Source organism: Bos taurus, chromosome 18, assembly GCF_002263795.3.
Source record: "Bos taurus isolate L1 Dominette 01449 registration number 42190680 breed Hereford chromosome 18, ARS-UCD2.0, whole genome shotgun sequence".
Lineage (NCBI taxonomy): Eukaryota > Metazoa > Chordata > Mammalia > Artiodactyla > Bovidae > Bos > Bos taurus.
The window spans coordinates 21470413-21483643 of record NC_037345.1 but is presented as its reverse complement, the minus strand read 5'-3'; the positions used below and the strand labels follow the sequence as shown (position 1 = coordinate 21483643).

Genomic DNA, 13231 nt, shown 5'->3' with positions numbered 1-13231 from the left:
TGCTCCACAGCATGGGGATCTTCCTGGACCAGGGATTGAACCTGTGTCCCCTGCAGGCAGATTCTTAACCACTGGACCACCAGGGAAGTCCTAAAGGTATAATATTCTTCAAGGTCACTGTCTTGAGAATTACACAGGACAGGGAAGGGGAGGCATTACATCCTTTCTCCCTGGTTTCTTGTGGCTTTTAGCAGTTAGCAAATCCCATAAGCAAAGCAACATTATTACCCCCTCATTTTGCTTGTTCAAGGTTCCAAGGATCAATTTCTGCCCTCTGAGGTCTAGGTCCTGGCTAAGGGATGAGGCGAGGGATCCCTGAGTGGGCTGGTCATCCTGCCCGGGAGTGTTTGTCCAGGACTGAGTTTGGGTCCTCCTGCCAGTGCTTGGGCCCAGCTGAGGAGGCAGATTTCAGCTGTCAGTGCCCTGAGGGCCAGGTCCCCATACTGTGCCCAGTCATCGTCACTGAGGGAGCCGGATGCCCAGGACCCAGCTGGCCCTCTGGCTTCTCAGGAACCCCCAGACAGGGGCTGGTTCCTTTGGACTGCAACCCAAGGACTGTAATCAAGCAGGACCCTGTGGGACCTTCCCTGGATTGGCCTTCTCTCCTATCCTCTGCTTCAGCTCCTCTCTGAAATGTCTAGATTGCATTGGAGGCAAACTTCCTGAGCTGTTTTGCAGGTGTGCCTCCCGCTTCACCAAATGGAAGATGTTAACTGCTTGATGACCATGAGCACACAGCCCCAGGCCTCCTGGAGCCTAAGGACTGGTGGCATCACCCTGTTCCTTCACCATTAGCCAATCAGGGGATTGTGCGCGACCTGACCACGTACTCTGCAACTCCCCACCCTCAACCTGGCTTTTAAAAAACGCTTTGCCAGGGGCACTCAAGTCTTTTTAGGGCTTGAGCCACTTTCTGGTCTCCTTGCTTGGCCCTGCAATGAACTTTCCTCTGCTGCCAGCTCTGACCTTTCGGTTTGTTTGGCCTCACTGTGTGCTGGGCCCAGGAACTTGCATTGAGAGGACCATCGCAATACTGACCGTTGGCGGAGTGGGACCTCGAAGGGTCTCCTGATAATGGTCTTGTACTAGCAGTCATGCATCTGCCCCACCCCTATTATAATCCCTCATTTTCTTTGATATTCCCCTATCTTGAGGACAACAGGTGTTGGACAGAAGGGGAATAATGCTTTGGTTATAGAGGTTAATCATAAACTTGGATAGAGGAACTGGTTTTAGGGGCATTCAATTTCAACCTCTGATCCTGTTTCATCCTTTCCCAAGTCTTTCAGGGAATGGAGCGATCATCCTTCTGGCTAATGAGCATGAATGAACCACTGCAGTCCTGCCCCACTTCATTACACTTTCCTTATAGTATTATGAGGACTAAACTGGTTAATGTAAATAAACAAAGCATATAGGATAGTGCCTGGCAAGTCAGGAGGGTTGCTGTGTGATTCTGCTTCCTGATACTGATTCAGGGAACTCACCGCCTACTGGGAACTGAGAAGGACTGGGTGCTGGGAGACCACAGCCCTGCACAGACTTTGTCAGCCGAGCCCCAGGAGACACGACTGACTTTTCCTTCTTCCCAGTCTTCTCCATTTCATGTTTCTTCACTTCCCCCTTTCTTCCTTTCTACATAGCTTTCCTGTTGCCACAGTAACAAATTATCACAAACTTTCTGGCTTCAAACAACACAAATTTATTAATATTATCTAATAGTTTTGTAGATCAAAAATCTCACTAACAAAATCAAGGTGTTGGGGGTAGGTGGGACAAATTGGGAGAGTTGCATTGATATATATATAGAGACTACTGGGGCTTCCCCTGTGGCTCAGATGGTAAAGAATCTCCCTGCAATGTAGGAGACTTGGGTTCGATCCCTGGGTCTGGAAGATCTCTCAGAAAAGGAAATGGCTACCCACTCTAGTATTCTTGCCTGGAGAATTCCATGGACAGAGAAGCCTGACAGGCTACAGTCCATGGGATTGCAAACAGTCAGACACATTTGAGTGACTAACAAACACACACACACACTCACGCACACTACCATGTGTAAAATAGATAGCTGGTGGAAACCTGCTGTATAGCATAGGAAGCTCAGTTCAGGGCTGTGTGATGAGCTAGATGGATGGGGGGTTGGGAGGGAAGGTCCAGGAGGAAGGGGGTATACTATACATATGGTTGATTCTGATGCCGAAATCTCTGCTTCTCTGAACACCAGTGCCAAACTGAATCTCGGAGACACGAGTTTTGAGTGAAGCAGGAAAGGGTAGCTTTATTGCTTTGCCAGGCGAAAGGGGCCAGAGTGGGCTAATGGCCTCAAAACCGGGCGTCCCCACTTTGGGAAATCGTAAAAAATTTATAGAAATTGTTCAAAGAGGGCATGGTCAGCTTGTGGACATTCTTCTGATGGGTTGGTGGTGAGGTAAGTAGGAGTCAGCATCATCAGCCTTCAGGTCCAACTAGTCTGGGGTCTACATGCTTGTGGGAAGCCTACCATCATTAATCATTAGCTTCTCCCACTGGTAGGGGGTTTCAGTATCTGCAAAATAGCTCAAAGATATTGTGTATATCTCTTGATAGGGAAACAGGATCTTGCCCCAGGTCTACTCTTGAATGTTTGTTTCTCCCTGATCTCACATCCCTGGATTCTTTACCAGATGAGCCACCAGGGAAGCCTAAGAATACTGGAGTGGGTGACCTATCCCTTCTCCAGGGAATCTTCCTGACCCAGAAATTGAACCGGGGTCTCCTGCATTGCAGGAAGATTCTTAATCTGCTGAGCTACCAAGGACTACCCCCGCAACCCCGCCGGCCACATACCCTCTCTTCCCTAATTAACAACTGCTTGAATCTGCCTACTGGAACTTTGGGAAGGTCATGGAGGCTGAATGGAGGCTGTTTCTTGTAATCAAAGAAAAGGGGGACACAGAAAGTCCTTGTGCCCAGGATCCCCACTGGGTCCTGCATGGCATCAATTCACTTAATTGTACAGCAGGAACTGACACAGAATTATAAGGCAACTATAACCTAATTAAAAAAAAATCAAAATATTGACAGGGTTGCATTCCTTCTGGAGGCTCATTTGTTTCCTGCCTTTTCCAGCTTCCAGAAGCTGTCCCCATTCCTTGGCTCAGGGCCTCCTTCACATCACTGTGACTTCTGCTTCCATTGAAACATCTCTGACTCTCTTGTTTCCTATCCCCCATATAAGGACACTTGTGGTTGCACTGGGCCCATTTGGATAATCTAGGATAATCAATCCACTCAAGATCCTTGATTACATCTGCAAAGTCCTTTTGGCCATATAAAATAGCATATTCACAAGGTCCAGATTAGGGCATGGACATTAGGGTGCTGTTATTCTACTGACCGGAGAAGGCAATGGCACCCCACTCCAGTACTCTTGCCTGGAAAATCCCATGGATGGAGGAGCCTGGTGGGCTGCAGTCCATGGGGTTGCTAAGAGTTGGACAAGACTCAGCGACTTCACTTTCACTTTTCACTTTCCTGCATTGGAGAAGGCAATGGCACCCCACTCCAGTACTCTTGCCTGGAGAATCCCAGGGACGGGGGAGCCTCGTGGGCTGCCGTCTATGGGGTCGCACAGAGTCGGACATGGCTGAAGCGACTCAGCAGCAGCAGCAGCAGCAGCGTTCTACTGACCACACTCTTTCTGCTCTTTCTTCCTTTTCCCTGGTGGTTCATTCGGTAAAGAATCCATCTATGATGCAGATGTAGGCCTGTAGTGCCACCTCAAAGATGCCCATTTTCTAGACAGTGTGGTTTCTTTAGGTACCATACAGACAGCAAGGAAACTTTGGTGGTCTTGATGGCCCCCATGCCTGGTACCCACTCACCACGGGTGCACACATAGCCCTTCCTCCATGAGGCTTGACCACCTCAGGGAACCAGGTCTGAGGTTCTGGACCCACTGACTCCATTTGATCCCCAGTCTGGGGGGTTCTCTTCTCAGTGCTTCCTTCCTGCTACACTTGGTGTGATCTTGTCAAAGTGCTTTTAGCAAAATCCAGGTCGAGAAGCATCTTGTGGGCAACTTCAGCTTTGAGCTTTGAGCTTCCCAACATCGGCTCCTCCTGAAACAAAAGGGTCTACTGTCAGAGACTGAAGGGGTTCCCTCCAAACTTACATGTTGAAGCCTAATCCCCAATGTGATGGTGTTAGAAGGTGGGGCCTTTTGGATGATTAGCTCATGAAGGTGGAGTCCTCATGAGTGGGATTAGTGCCCTTACAAAAGAGATCCCAGGGACTTTCCTCATGGTCCAGTGGTTAAGAATCTACCTGCCAGTGCTGGGGACATAGGTTCAGTCCCTGATCCAGGAAGATTCCACACGCTGAGGAGCAACTAAGCCCTTATGCCACAACTACTGAGCCTGCACCCTAGAGCCACAAAGCTGCAACTATTGAAGCCCATGTACCTAGAGCCCGTGCTCCACAACGAGAGAGGCCACCGCAGTGAGAAGCTTGTACAGCACAACTACAGAGTAGCCCACGTGCAGCTACAAAGACCCAGCATAGCCATGAGTGAATAATAAAAAAATAAAAGAGATCTCAGAGAGCTCTCTTTTGCCATGTAACCACACAATGAAAAGACAGGTGCATCAGCAAGTGGACTCTCATGAGACACTGAATCTGGAATGGGTACCTTCATCTTGCACTTCCCAGCCTCCAGAACAGTGGGATAAATTTTTGTTGCTTATAAAAGTTTTGTTGCTTATAAAAAGGGTAGCTTTATTGCTTTGCCAGGCTCAGCAGTAAAGAATCTGCCTGCAATTCAGGAGCTCCAGGTCCAATCCCTGGATAAGGAAGATCCCCCGGAGGAGGGCATGGCAACCCACTCCAGTGTTCTTGCCTGGGGAATCCCATGGACACAGGAGACTGGCGGGCTACAGTCCATAGGATCGCAAAGAGTCAGACACGACTGAAGTGACTTAGCATGCATAAGCCATCCAGTCTGTGTTTTTCTGTGATAGCAGCCCGAACGGCTAAGGTATGCTTGGAAAAAATATAAATTAAACAAGTACAAGTTAATGGATCCATAAATTATCCTGCTTCAAATGGTCCTCAGTTGGTTTTCCACTGAGCCCCATGTGTCCTCAGATCAAGTGGGTGGAATTCTAACCTGCCTCCATCATTTCAACCAGAGCAGTTGCTCAGATGTTGGTTTTATACATTGCCGATTCTCCTAGGATTTTTATAAAAGAAGGAATTCTTTTAAAAGAAAAAATATTTGAAAGCACTGGAGTAGATGATCTCTAGTGTCTCAGTCAGTTCTAAGGTGCCCAATTTTTGTGCTTTTCGGCAAATTCAGCAGCCTTATGAAGGAATCACATATTTTCTATCATCTGGCTTTCTGTTTAACCAGAATCCCCTGTTAATAAAAATGTCTATACAATATATCCACAGCACAGTAAACTTTGCTCATAGCAATGCAGTATATGACCTAGGACTATTTCATCAGAGAGGGTGAGCATTTAAGTATGATGAAACACACACACACACATATACATACTGTGTATTTTATCATGCTTAAATATTCATATACATATCAATGTATGTATATCGATATATTTATAAAGAGATAAATTCATGGTCATGAGGAAAATTTGGGAACGCTATAGTTCTACAGCAATATAAGAAAAAAATAAAGATGAGATTACCAATAATTCCAGATTAACTGTTAGCATTTGAAGGCACTTTCTTCTAATATTTGAAAAATTATGTGGTTATATTTAAATTAGATAAAGGACCTAATGTAAAAATAAATAAATAAGTATAAACAATAAAAAATTAGGTACACAATGTATACACAAATATTAAAACAAGATAGGAATCTTGCAGTATTTGTAGGTTTATGTGTTAACTTTTCATAAAATATTATTTCAAGAGCATTTTTTTAAGAAAACATGATTTTAATGACTTTATAAGACTATAATATAGATGTTCCATAACTTCTTTACCAGTTTGTCTATTATTGGACATTTGAAATGTTTCTGATTTGTCATGATTATTAAGCTCGTGAGAAACACATCCATAGGGAAATCTTGACTTACATCTCTAAGTGTTTTTTAAATAGATTCAAAGATGTGATTTTACTGAATTAAAGTACATAAATTTTTTTCTACCAAGGGTCCTGAGACATATTTCCAAAATGTCTTCCAAAAAGTTTACCCCATTTTACATTTCCATCAGCCCAGTTGGAGTCTTGGTCTCACCAAACCTTTATTAAAATTTTGTTGAGTAAAAAAAACGGGACTTCCCTGGCTGTCCAGTGTTTAAGATTTCACACTTCCATTTCGGGGGGGTGGATTCAGTCCTTGGTTGGGAAGCTAAGATCCCGCATGCTGCATGGCGCAGCCAAGAAAAAAATAAATAAAAACTTGTTGTTTTGTTAATTAGAGTTTTAGCTCCATATATAATTTATTAGACTTATACTTTACAATATGACAGCCTAGATAGCTTTCAAATTAATGAAAAGTTCCAGCATTTCCAATAGAGAGTTTTTTCCTGAAAAGTGAAGGATGTATAAGTAAGAACAGGGCTAAAATAAGCCTGAGTATTGATGTACAAAAATAGAAAAAAGAGGGAAAAAAAGAGAAAAAAATCTCCTAATGCTGATGTGCTCTATCCACCTCCCAGTTTTCTCCTTCTCTTACTTTAATACACAGTGGTTGTAGGGCAGTGTGGGTTCCTACCGGGCTAGTAAAAATACCTAAGGACTAAATGCTAGTTAGGGTCTGTCCTGAATCCAGTCCAGTGGTTTTCGTTTGTTAACTCAGGGATTTAGTTTATAAGTCCATTGGGAAAGAGCCTTGGAAGCTGATCCATGAACCTAAGGCACTTTCCCAAATCCACAGCAGGACAGCGAGAGATGTCATGTCTGCCGTATAGAAAGACACCTCTGTGTCCCTCTCCAGACCTGGATTAGTTCTTGGATCTCTCAGGAGTCTGTGGGAGCATTTCCTTCCTCTGCCCTTAGAGCTCAGTGACCTCAGATTCCAGAAATAGAAGTGATCCTGGGGATTTTGTTCTCTATCTGGTTTGTTCTACATCAATAACAAGAGACATTTTTTCCCCCCAACCTATTACAATGTCTGTAAGATTTCTTTTAAAATACGTTAGCACAGGGACTTCGCTGGTGGTCCAGTGGTTAAGATGTCACCTTCCGATGCACGGGGTGTGGGTTTAATCCCTAGTTGAGGAGCTAAGATCACACATGCCTATCGGCCAAAAAACCAGAACTTAAAAACAGAAGCAATATTGTGACAAACCCAATAAAGACTTTAAAAATGACCCACATTAAAAAAAATCTTTGAAAAAATAAAATAAATGCTTCAGCACTATTAATGGGATAGCAGGCATGTGCCAGGGAACTTGCCTGGTGGTCAAGTAACACCATCAGTGTGCACAGACTTGGGTGAATAGCCACTGAAGGAGTCAGGCTCTAGAAGGGGCTACTGTAAGTTCTCTTCCATCCTTTAGAGATCACTAGCAATGGATTTGCTAATTAGCACATTGATATAAAAAATGGATTTTTTATTGGCAAATCTAGCGGCTGTTAATCAGTTTGATGAATGTTCAAAATGAGTTGCAGATAGGCAGCTTGGGTTAAGATATGTAGTTTAAAGATGTTCTCCTTCTATGCATGAACCTAACAAGTTTTGTACCTTTATGGATGTCACTTGCACTGTATCCTTACTTAGTCTTGGGTCCAGTCGTTGATTTAGGAGGATTTCTGACGATTCTAGCTGGCAGCTGTAAAAGCCTGTCCTAATATGCTTTGAGTAAACTTTTCACATTAGGCAAGGTTGGCGCCTCTGAAAAGTCAGAAAACCAGAACTTCATCATGGTTCTGCTTTGCTAATGAATGTTTATTTAATTAATGTTGGGAATTGTGACTGTTGGGAACCCAGGTCAACAGGACAGTGTCAGATTTTCTTCTGCTAAGTCAGAAATCACAGGAACCCCAGTGCAGGGTTAGTTAGAATTAGACAATGTCTGTTGGCTACCCTTTTCCTCCTGACACGATGGCTAAATGTTAAAGTATTAGTTGCTAAGTTGTGTCTGACTCTTTGTGACCCCATGAACTGTAGTCTGCCAGGCTCCTCTGTCCATGAAATTCTCCAGGCAAGAATACTGGAGTGGGTGGGCATTCCCTTCTCCAGGGGATCTTCCTGATCCAGGGATGGAACCTGAGTCTCCTGTATTGCAGGTGGATTCTTTACCGCTTGAGACATGATAGCTAGGAAGTTGTCCAAGATCTGCTTCTAATTTGATTCAGAAAAACTCATCAGAGTTCTGTTTTTTAAACTAATTAATTTTACTTTTGGCTGCATCAGGTCTTAGACATGTAGGGTCTTTGATTGTGTTGTGTGGGCTTCCCTCTAGTTGTGGAGCACGGGCTCAGTAGTCGTGGCTCAAGGACTTAGTTACCCTGTGGCACATGGGATCTTAATTCCTCCCCCTACCCCTAGGGATCCAGCCTGTGTCCCCTGCCCTGGAAGGCAGATCCTTAACCATCAGGGTCCATCAGGGAAGCCCTCATCTGAGTTCTGAGAGTAAATTCTGGTTTTTTAAACTTAAGAGAGAAAAAAAAGAAAAATAAAAAATAGAAAAAAAATGAAAAAAGAGGGAGGATGAGATAAGAGGGGAGAGAGAGAGAGACAGAAGGGGAAGAAAGAAGAATTTGACTACAGCTTTTTAGGTGTCTGCATGTAATTTAAATTTTGATGGATCCCTTCAATGTTAGACATCCATAATGGATGTAATATGGCAAGACAAACAAAAAGATCTTGTTCTGGAACACAGAAGCACTTGGTCCCTGGTGTGTCTGTGTCAAGTTTCTGAAAGGCCATGTTGGCTGTGACACTGAGCTCCTCATTTGCATTTCTGTGACCTGAGGGCCAGTCTGATGTATGAACAGGGAAGGTAGCTTTCCGAATGACATACCCGTGACCTTTTCCTGTCTCCTCCTCCTGAGAAGATGTTAGGCAAAGTTTTCTAACTCAGTTGGCTCGAAAGATCAAATGAGAATAACAAACTTGAAAAATTTCACCATATTTCTTCTGTTACACATCTAAATTCAGTGTCTGACACATAGTGATTAACTAATAAATGTTTGTTAAATGAATGAATAAACTTTTTGTTTTTGAGGTTAATGGACCAAATATATCTTTTTGTCTGATTTTGAAATTTTTTTTTTAAAGTCTAGAAAACATTCTTGTCAATGTCTCATGCTTCTATATAACTACTGCTGTTAATGAATAATAATAGCAATGGATCATATATATGGAGTGTTTACTGGTGCTAGGCACTTGACTTTCTGTACATTATATAATCAACCCTCACGATAACTCAATTCTATCGCTACTTTCATTTTTTTTTTTTTTTTGGTGGTGCTGAGTCTCCATTGCTGCTCGGGTTTTCTCTAGTTTCAGAGAGTTTCAAGTGCTCTCTGTTGTGGTGTGCGGGCTTCTCATCACAGTAGCTCCTTTTGTTGCAGAGCACCGGCTCTAGGCACACAGGCTTCAGTAGCTGCAGCACGAAGGCTCAGTAGTCGCGGCTCTGGCGCTCTAGAGCGCGGTCTCAGTAGTCGTGCATGGTCTTTATTGTTCCGTGGCAGTGGGATCTGCCCAGATCAAGGATCAAACCTGTGTCCCCTGCATTGGCAGGCAGCTTCTTATCCACTGTACCACCAGGGGCATCTTACTCTCAATTCTAGATGAGGATACCAAGATTTCAAGAGATGAAGTGGCTTGATCAAAGACACAGCTAGGAATTCATTGTTTCATTTGAACCTAGGAAGTCTGCCTCCAGATCTCATGGTCTTAATCCCCAAGCCACATTGCCTCTCTCTTTTTGAGGCATTGTAAATGCCTTCATCCTATAATGTCTTTTTAAAAGAGTAATTTGGAGTGTCTTTTTTTTTTTTTAAACACTGTCACTTGGGATTTCTTGTTATTTATAGGATTTATTGTTAGTGTTTAGATTGAAAAAGTTAGTCTGTGTCTTAAACTTAGTATCCATGAAGATTAAATCTGTGAATGTTTGATAGAATAATAACCACATACTGAGGGAATGCTATATGCCAGACACTGCGTACACATTATTGCCAATCCTGACGAACAGCTCTGAGAAATTACTAGTTGCTTCATTGCTCCCATTTGCAGTTGAAGAAACTGAGGTTCATAGAGTTTATATAAATTGCTTTGGGTCACATACCCTTCCACTAGCAAAATTTGGGTTTAAAACAATTTATTTATTTATTTGCTGTCTTGGGTCTTAGTAGCAGCTCTCAAAATCTTCGCCCTTCTTTGCAGCATGGGATCAAATTCCCTGACCAGGATCAAACCCAGACCACCTGCACTGGGAGCTCAGGGTCTCAGCTGCTGGACCACCAGGGAAGTCCTGCAAAATTGTGGTTTGAACATAGGTCTGTGAGATGTCTAAGTTTGTACCGTTCCAAGGTTCCCCTGGTGCTCAGATGGTAAAGAATCCACCTGCATTGTGGGAGACCCAGATTTGATCACTGGGTTGCAAGATGTCCTGGAGAAGGGAATGGCAACCCACTCCAGTATTCTTGCCTGGAGAATCTCATGGACAGAGGAGGCTGGTGGCAGTCCATGTGATTGCAGAGTCGGATGCGACTGAGTGACTGACACTTTCACTTCACTTTCAGACGGTGCTCACACCCATTCTAGGTGCTAATATAGCATTGACAAGGGTTGCCACACAGGTTTCCTCTTGGAGAGGTCTCTTTTGCAAGGCTTTCAATGGAACACCCAAGTTGAATCTGACAGTGTCCTGTCTGGTTGAAAGTAGTCTGGTATTTGCCATGAATCTGCCTGGGCTATTTCTTCATATCTTGATTGGCTTTATTTGTACTGACATGAAGAATCCTATTGTTAGAGGAAGGATGGCTCAGCTTAACCTCCAGGTACAGCTGGGTAGACCCCCAGCTATCATTCTGACTGGGATTGGTACTCTTACCAGTAATAAAAAATTAATTTTAGCACTTGAGCTAATTGGAAGAAAAAAATGTGACACCCAAGCCAGAAATAAGCCTAATGAAGCTCATTAAATAATTTAATGATTACATAATTACGTTCATTTAAAATGCAGCAATTGATTACTCTCAAATTAATTTTACCATCTCTGTACTTTTTAGAGCACATTTATTTTGAACAAAATGAAAGATTAGTTTCATTTCTGATGGGCACTCTGCCATTAATAATCATGTCTCATTATAATGAGAAAATGTTGTGTTTTGAATAAATTCATGTGGCCATATATTTCCAGATAACAGACAAGCTTGCTCAGTGGAGAGATTTAAACTATTGAAAGGGTCTTACTAATTTGAATTATAAAATGACTAAGTGGAGGACTGATGTGCTCAGTGAGCAGAAATATGGATAAGAAAATCTGGTGCAATCCAGCTAATTAGGGACTTGATCAGAGTGTTATGGAAGCTCCAAACCACTTGCCAAATCAGGCATTATGGGATAGGAAAGGCTAAAAAGGCTTCACAATGAACATATATTGATTGCTTTTCTAGCATCTTTTCCTTCTTGCTTTCTCATAGCTCCTAATTTCTATTTGGGAATCACTCTCATTTTGAGGTAGAAGACTTCCTCTCAGATTCCAAGAGTCAAGTGTGATCCACTGAACCAATCAGTGGGTTTCATCCTCTGACACAGTGATTGGTTCAGAGGTGGTGGACATGTGACCTAAGGCCATCCAATCAGAATGAATCTCAGGACCATTTCAGGGGATCCTGGGAAGACTCCTTTTTTCTTTTGGCTATGAATGAAGAGGCAGTCACTTGGGGTCCTCAGAAGGAAGGCAGTCTTAAGATGTAGTTGAACTGAAGAAGGCAGAACTGAGAGACAGGAGGAATTCAGAACTTGGTGACATTGTTAAGCTCTAAGATATAAGGCTAGGATATAAGGCTTTCCTGAATCTGGCCTTTCATTTACAGATGCCAATAAATCCCTTCTATGGCTGAAGACATTGTTGCTTGCAATTGAAAGCATCCTAGGCAAGACAAGGTTTTAATAGGTTATGGGATTTTTCTTTATAGCTATACATTTTATGGCCATGGAGTCATGGAGTTTCACTCCTGTGAGAGATTTTTAAAGAGTCACCAGTTCAAACGGGTTGCCACACAACAATGTGAGAGTTGATTTGTGGTCTTACATGGGTTTCTTGCATTTGTATAAGGTTTTATATTTGTACAGGATGTTTTCAGAATGCTTCGAATATTAAGGACCAGGTTTCTCTGTAAGGGAGGCAGGGCAAGGCCATCAACCAGGAGTTGGGCAGGGCTGGTTAGTGAAGTGAGATGATCTTTGTCATCAGAAAGTCAGTCAGTCAGTTCAATCGCTCAGTGGTATCCGACTCTTTGTGACCCCATGGACTGCAGCACGCCAGGCTTCCCTGTCCATCACCAACTCCTGGAGCTTACTCAAACTCATGTCCATTGACTTGGTGATGCCATCCAACCATCTCATTCTCTGTCGTCCCCTTCTCCTCCCATCTTCAGTTTTCCCAGCATCAGGGTCTTTTCCAATGAGTCAGTTCCTCCCATCAGGTGGCCAAAGTATTAGAGTTTCAGCTTTAGCACCAATCCTTCCAATGAATATTCGGGACTGATTTCCTTTAGGATGGACTGGTTTGATCTCCTAGCAGTCCAACGGACTCTCAGGAGTCTTCTCCAACACCACAGTTCAACTCTTCAGCGTTCAGCTTTCTTTATAGTCCAACCCTCACATCCATACATGACTACTGGAAAAGCCATAGCTTTGACTAGAAGGCCCTTTGTTGAAAACGTAATGCCTCTGCTTTTTAATATGCTGTCTAGGTCATCAGAAAGATATGACATCAAATCCTAGTTCTACTCTGTAATCTGGGCTCTTTTTGTACCCATAAAATGGACATGATTGTTACTTTGTAAATTTTTAAAAATTTATTTATTTATTTAATTTTTGGCTGTACTGGGTCTTTGTTGCTGCAAGTGGGCTTTCTCTTGTTGTAGGGCTCAGGCTTCTCATTGTAGTGGCTTCTCTTATTGCGGAGCATGGGCTCTAGGGCTTGCGGGCTTCAGTAGTTGCGGCTGTGGGGTTTAGTTTCCCAGAGGCCTGTGGAATCTTCTCGGACTAGGGATCGAACTCTTGTCCCCTGCATTGGCGGGTGGATTCCTAACCATCAG

The 13231-nt window shown here is 43.3% G+C and overlaps 1 protein-coding gene across 1 annotated transcript in view; it reads left to right on the top strand.

The window, feature by feature from the left end:
* Positions 1-4104, top strand: part of LOC132342744 (craniofacial development protein 2-like) — a 63875-nt gene extending 59771 nt beyond the window's left edge. The window contains exon 3 of the mRNA XM_059877310.1: positions 3980-4104. Coding sequence (XP_059733293.1) covers positions 3980-4104 — 125 coding nt within the window. The remainder of the gene's footprint in view (positions 1-3979) is intronic.
* Positions 4105-13231: the final 9127 nt, after the last annotated feature.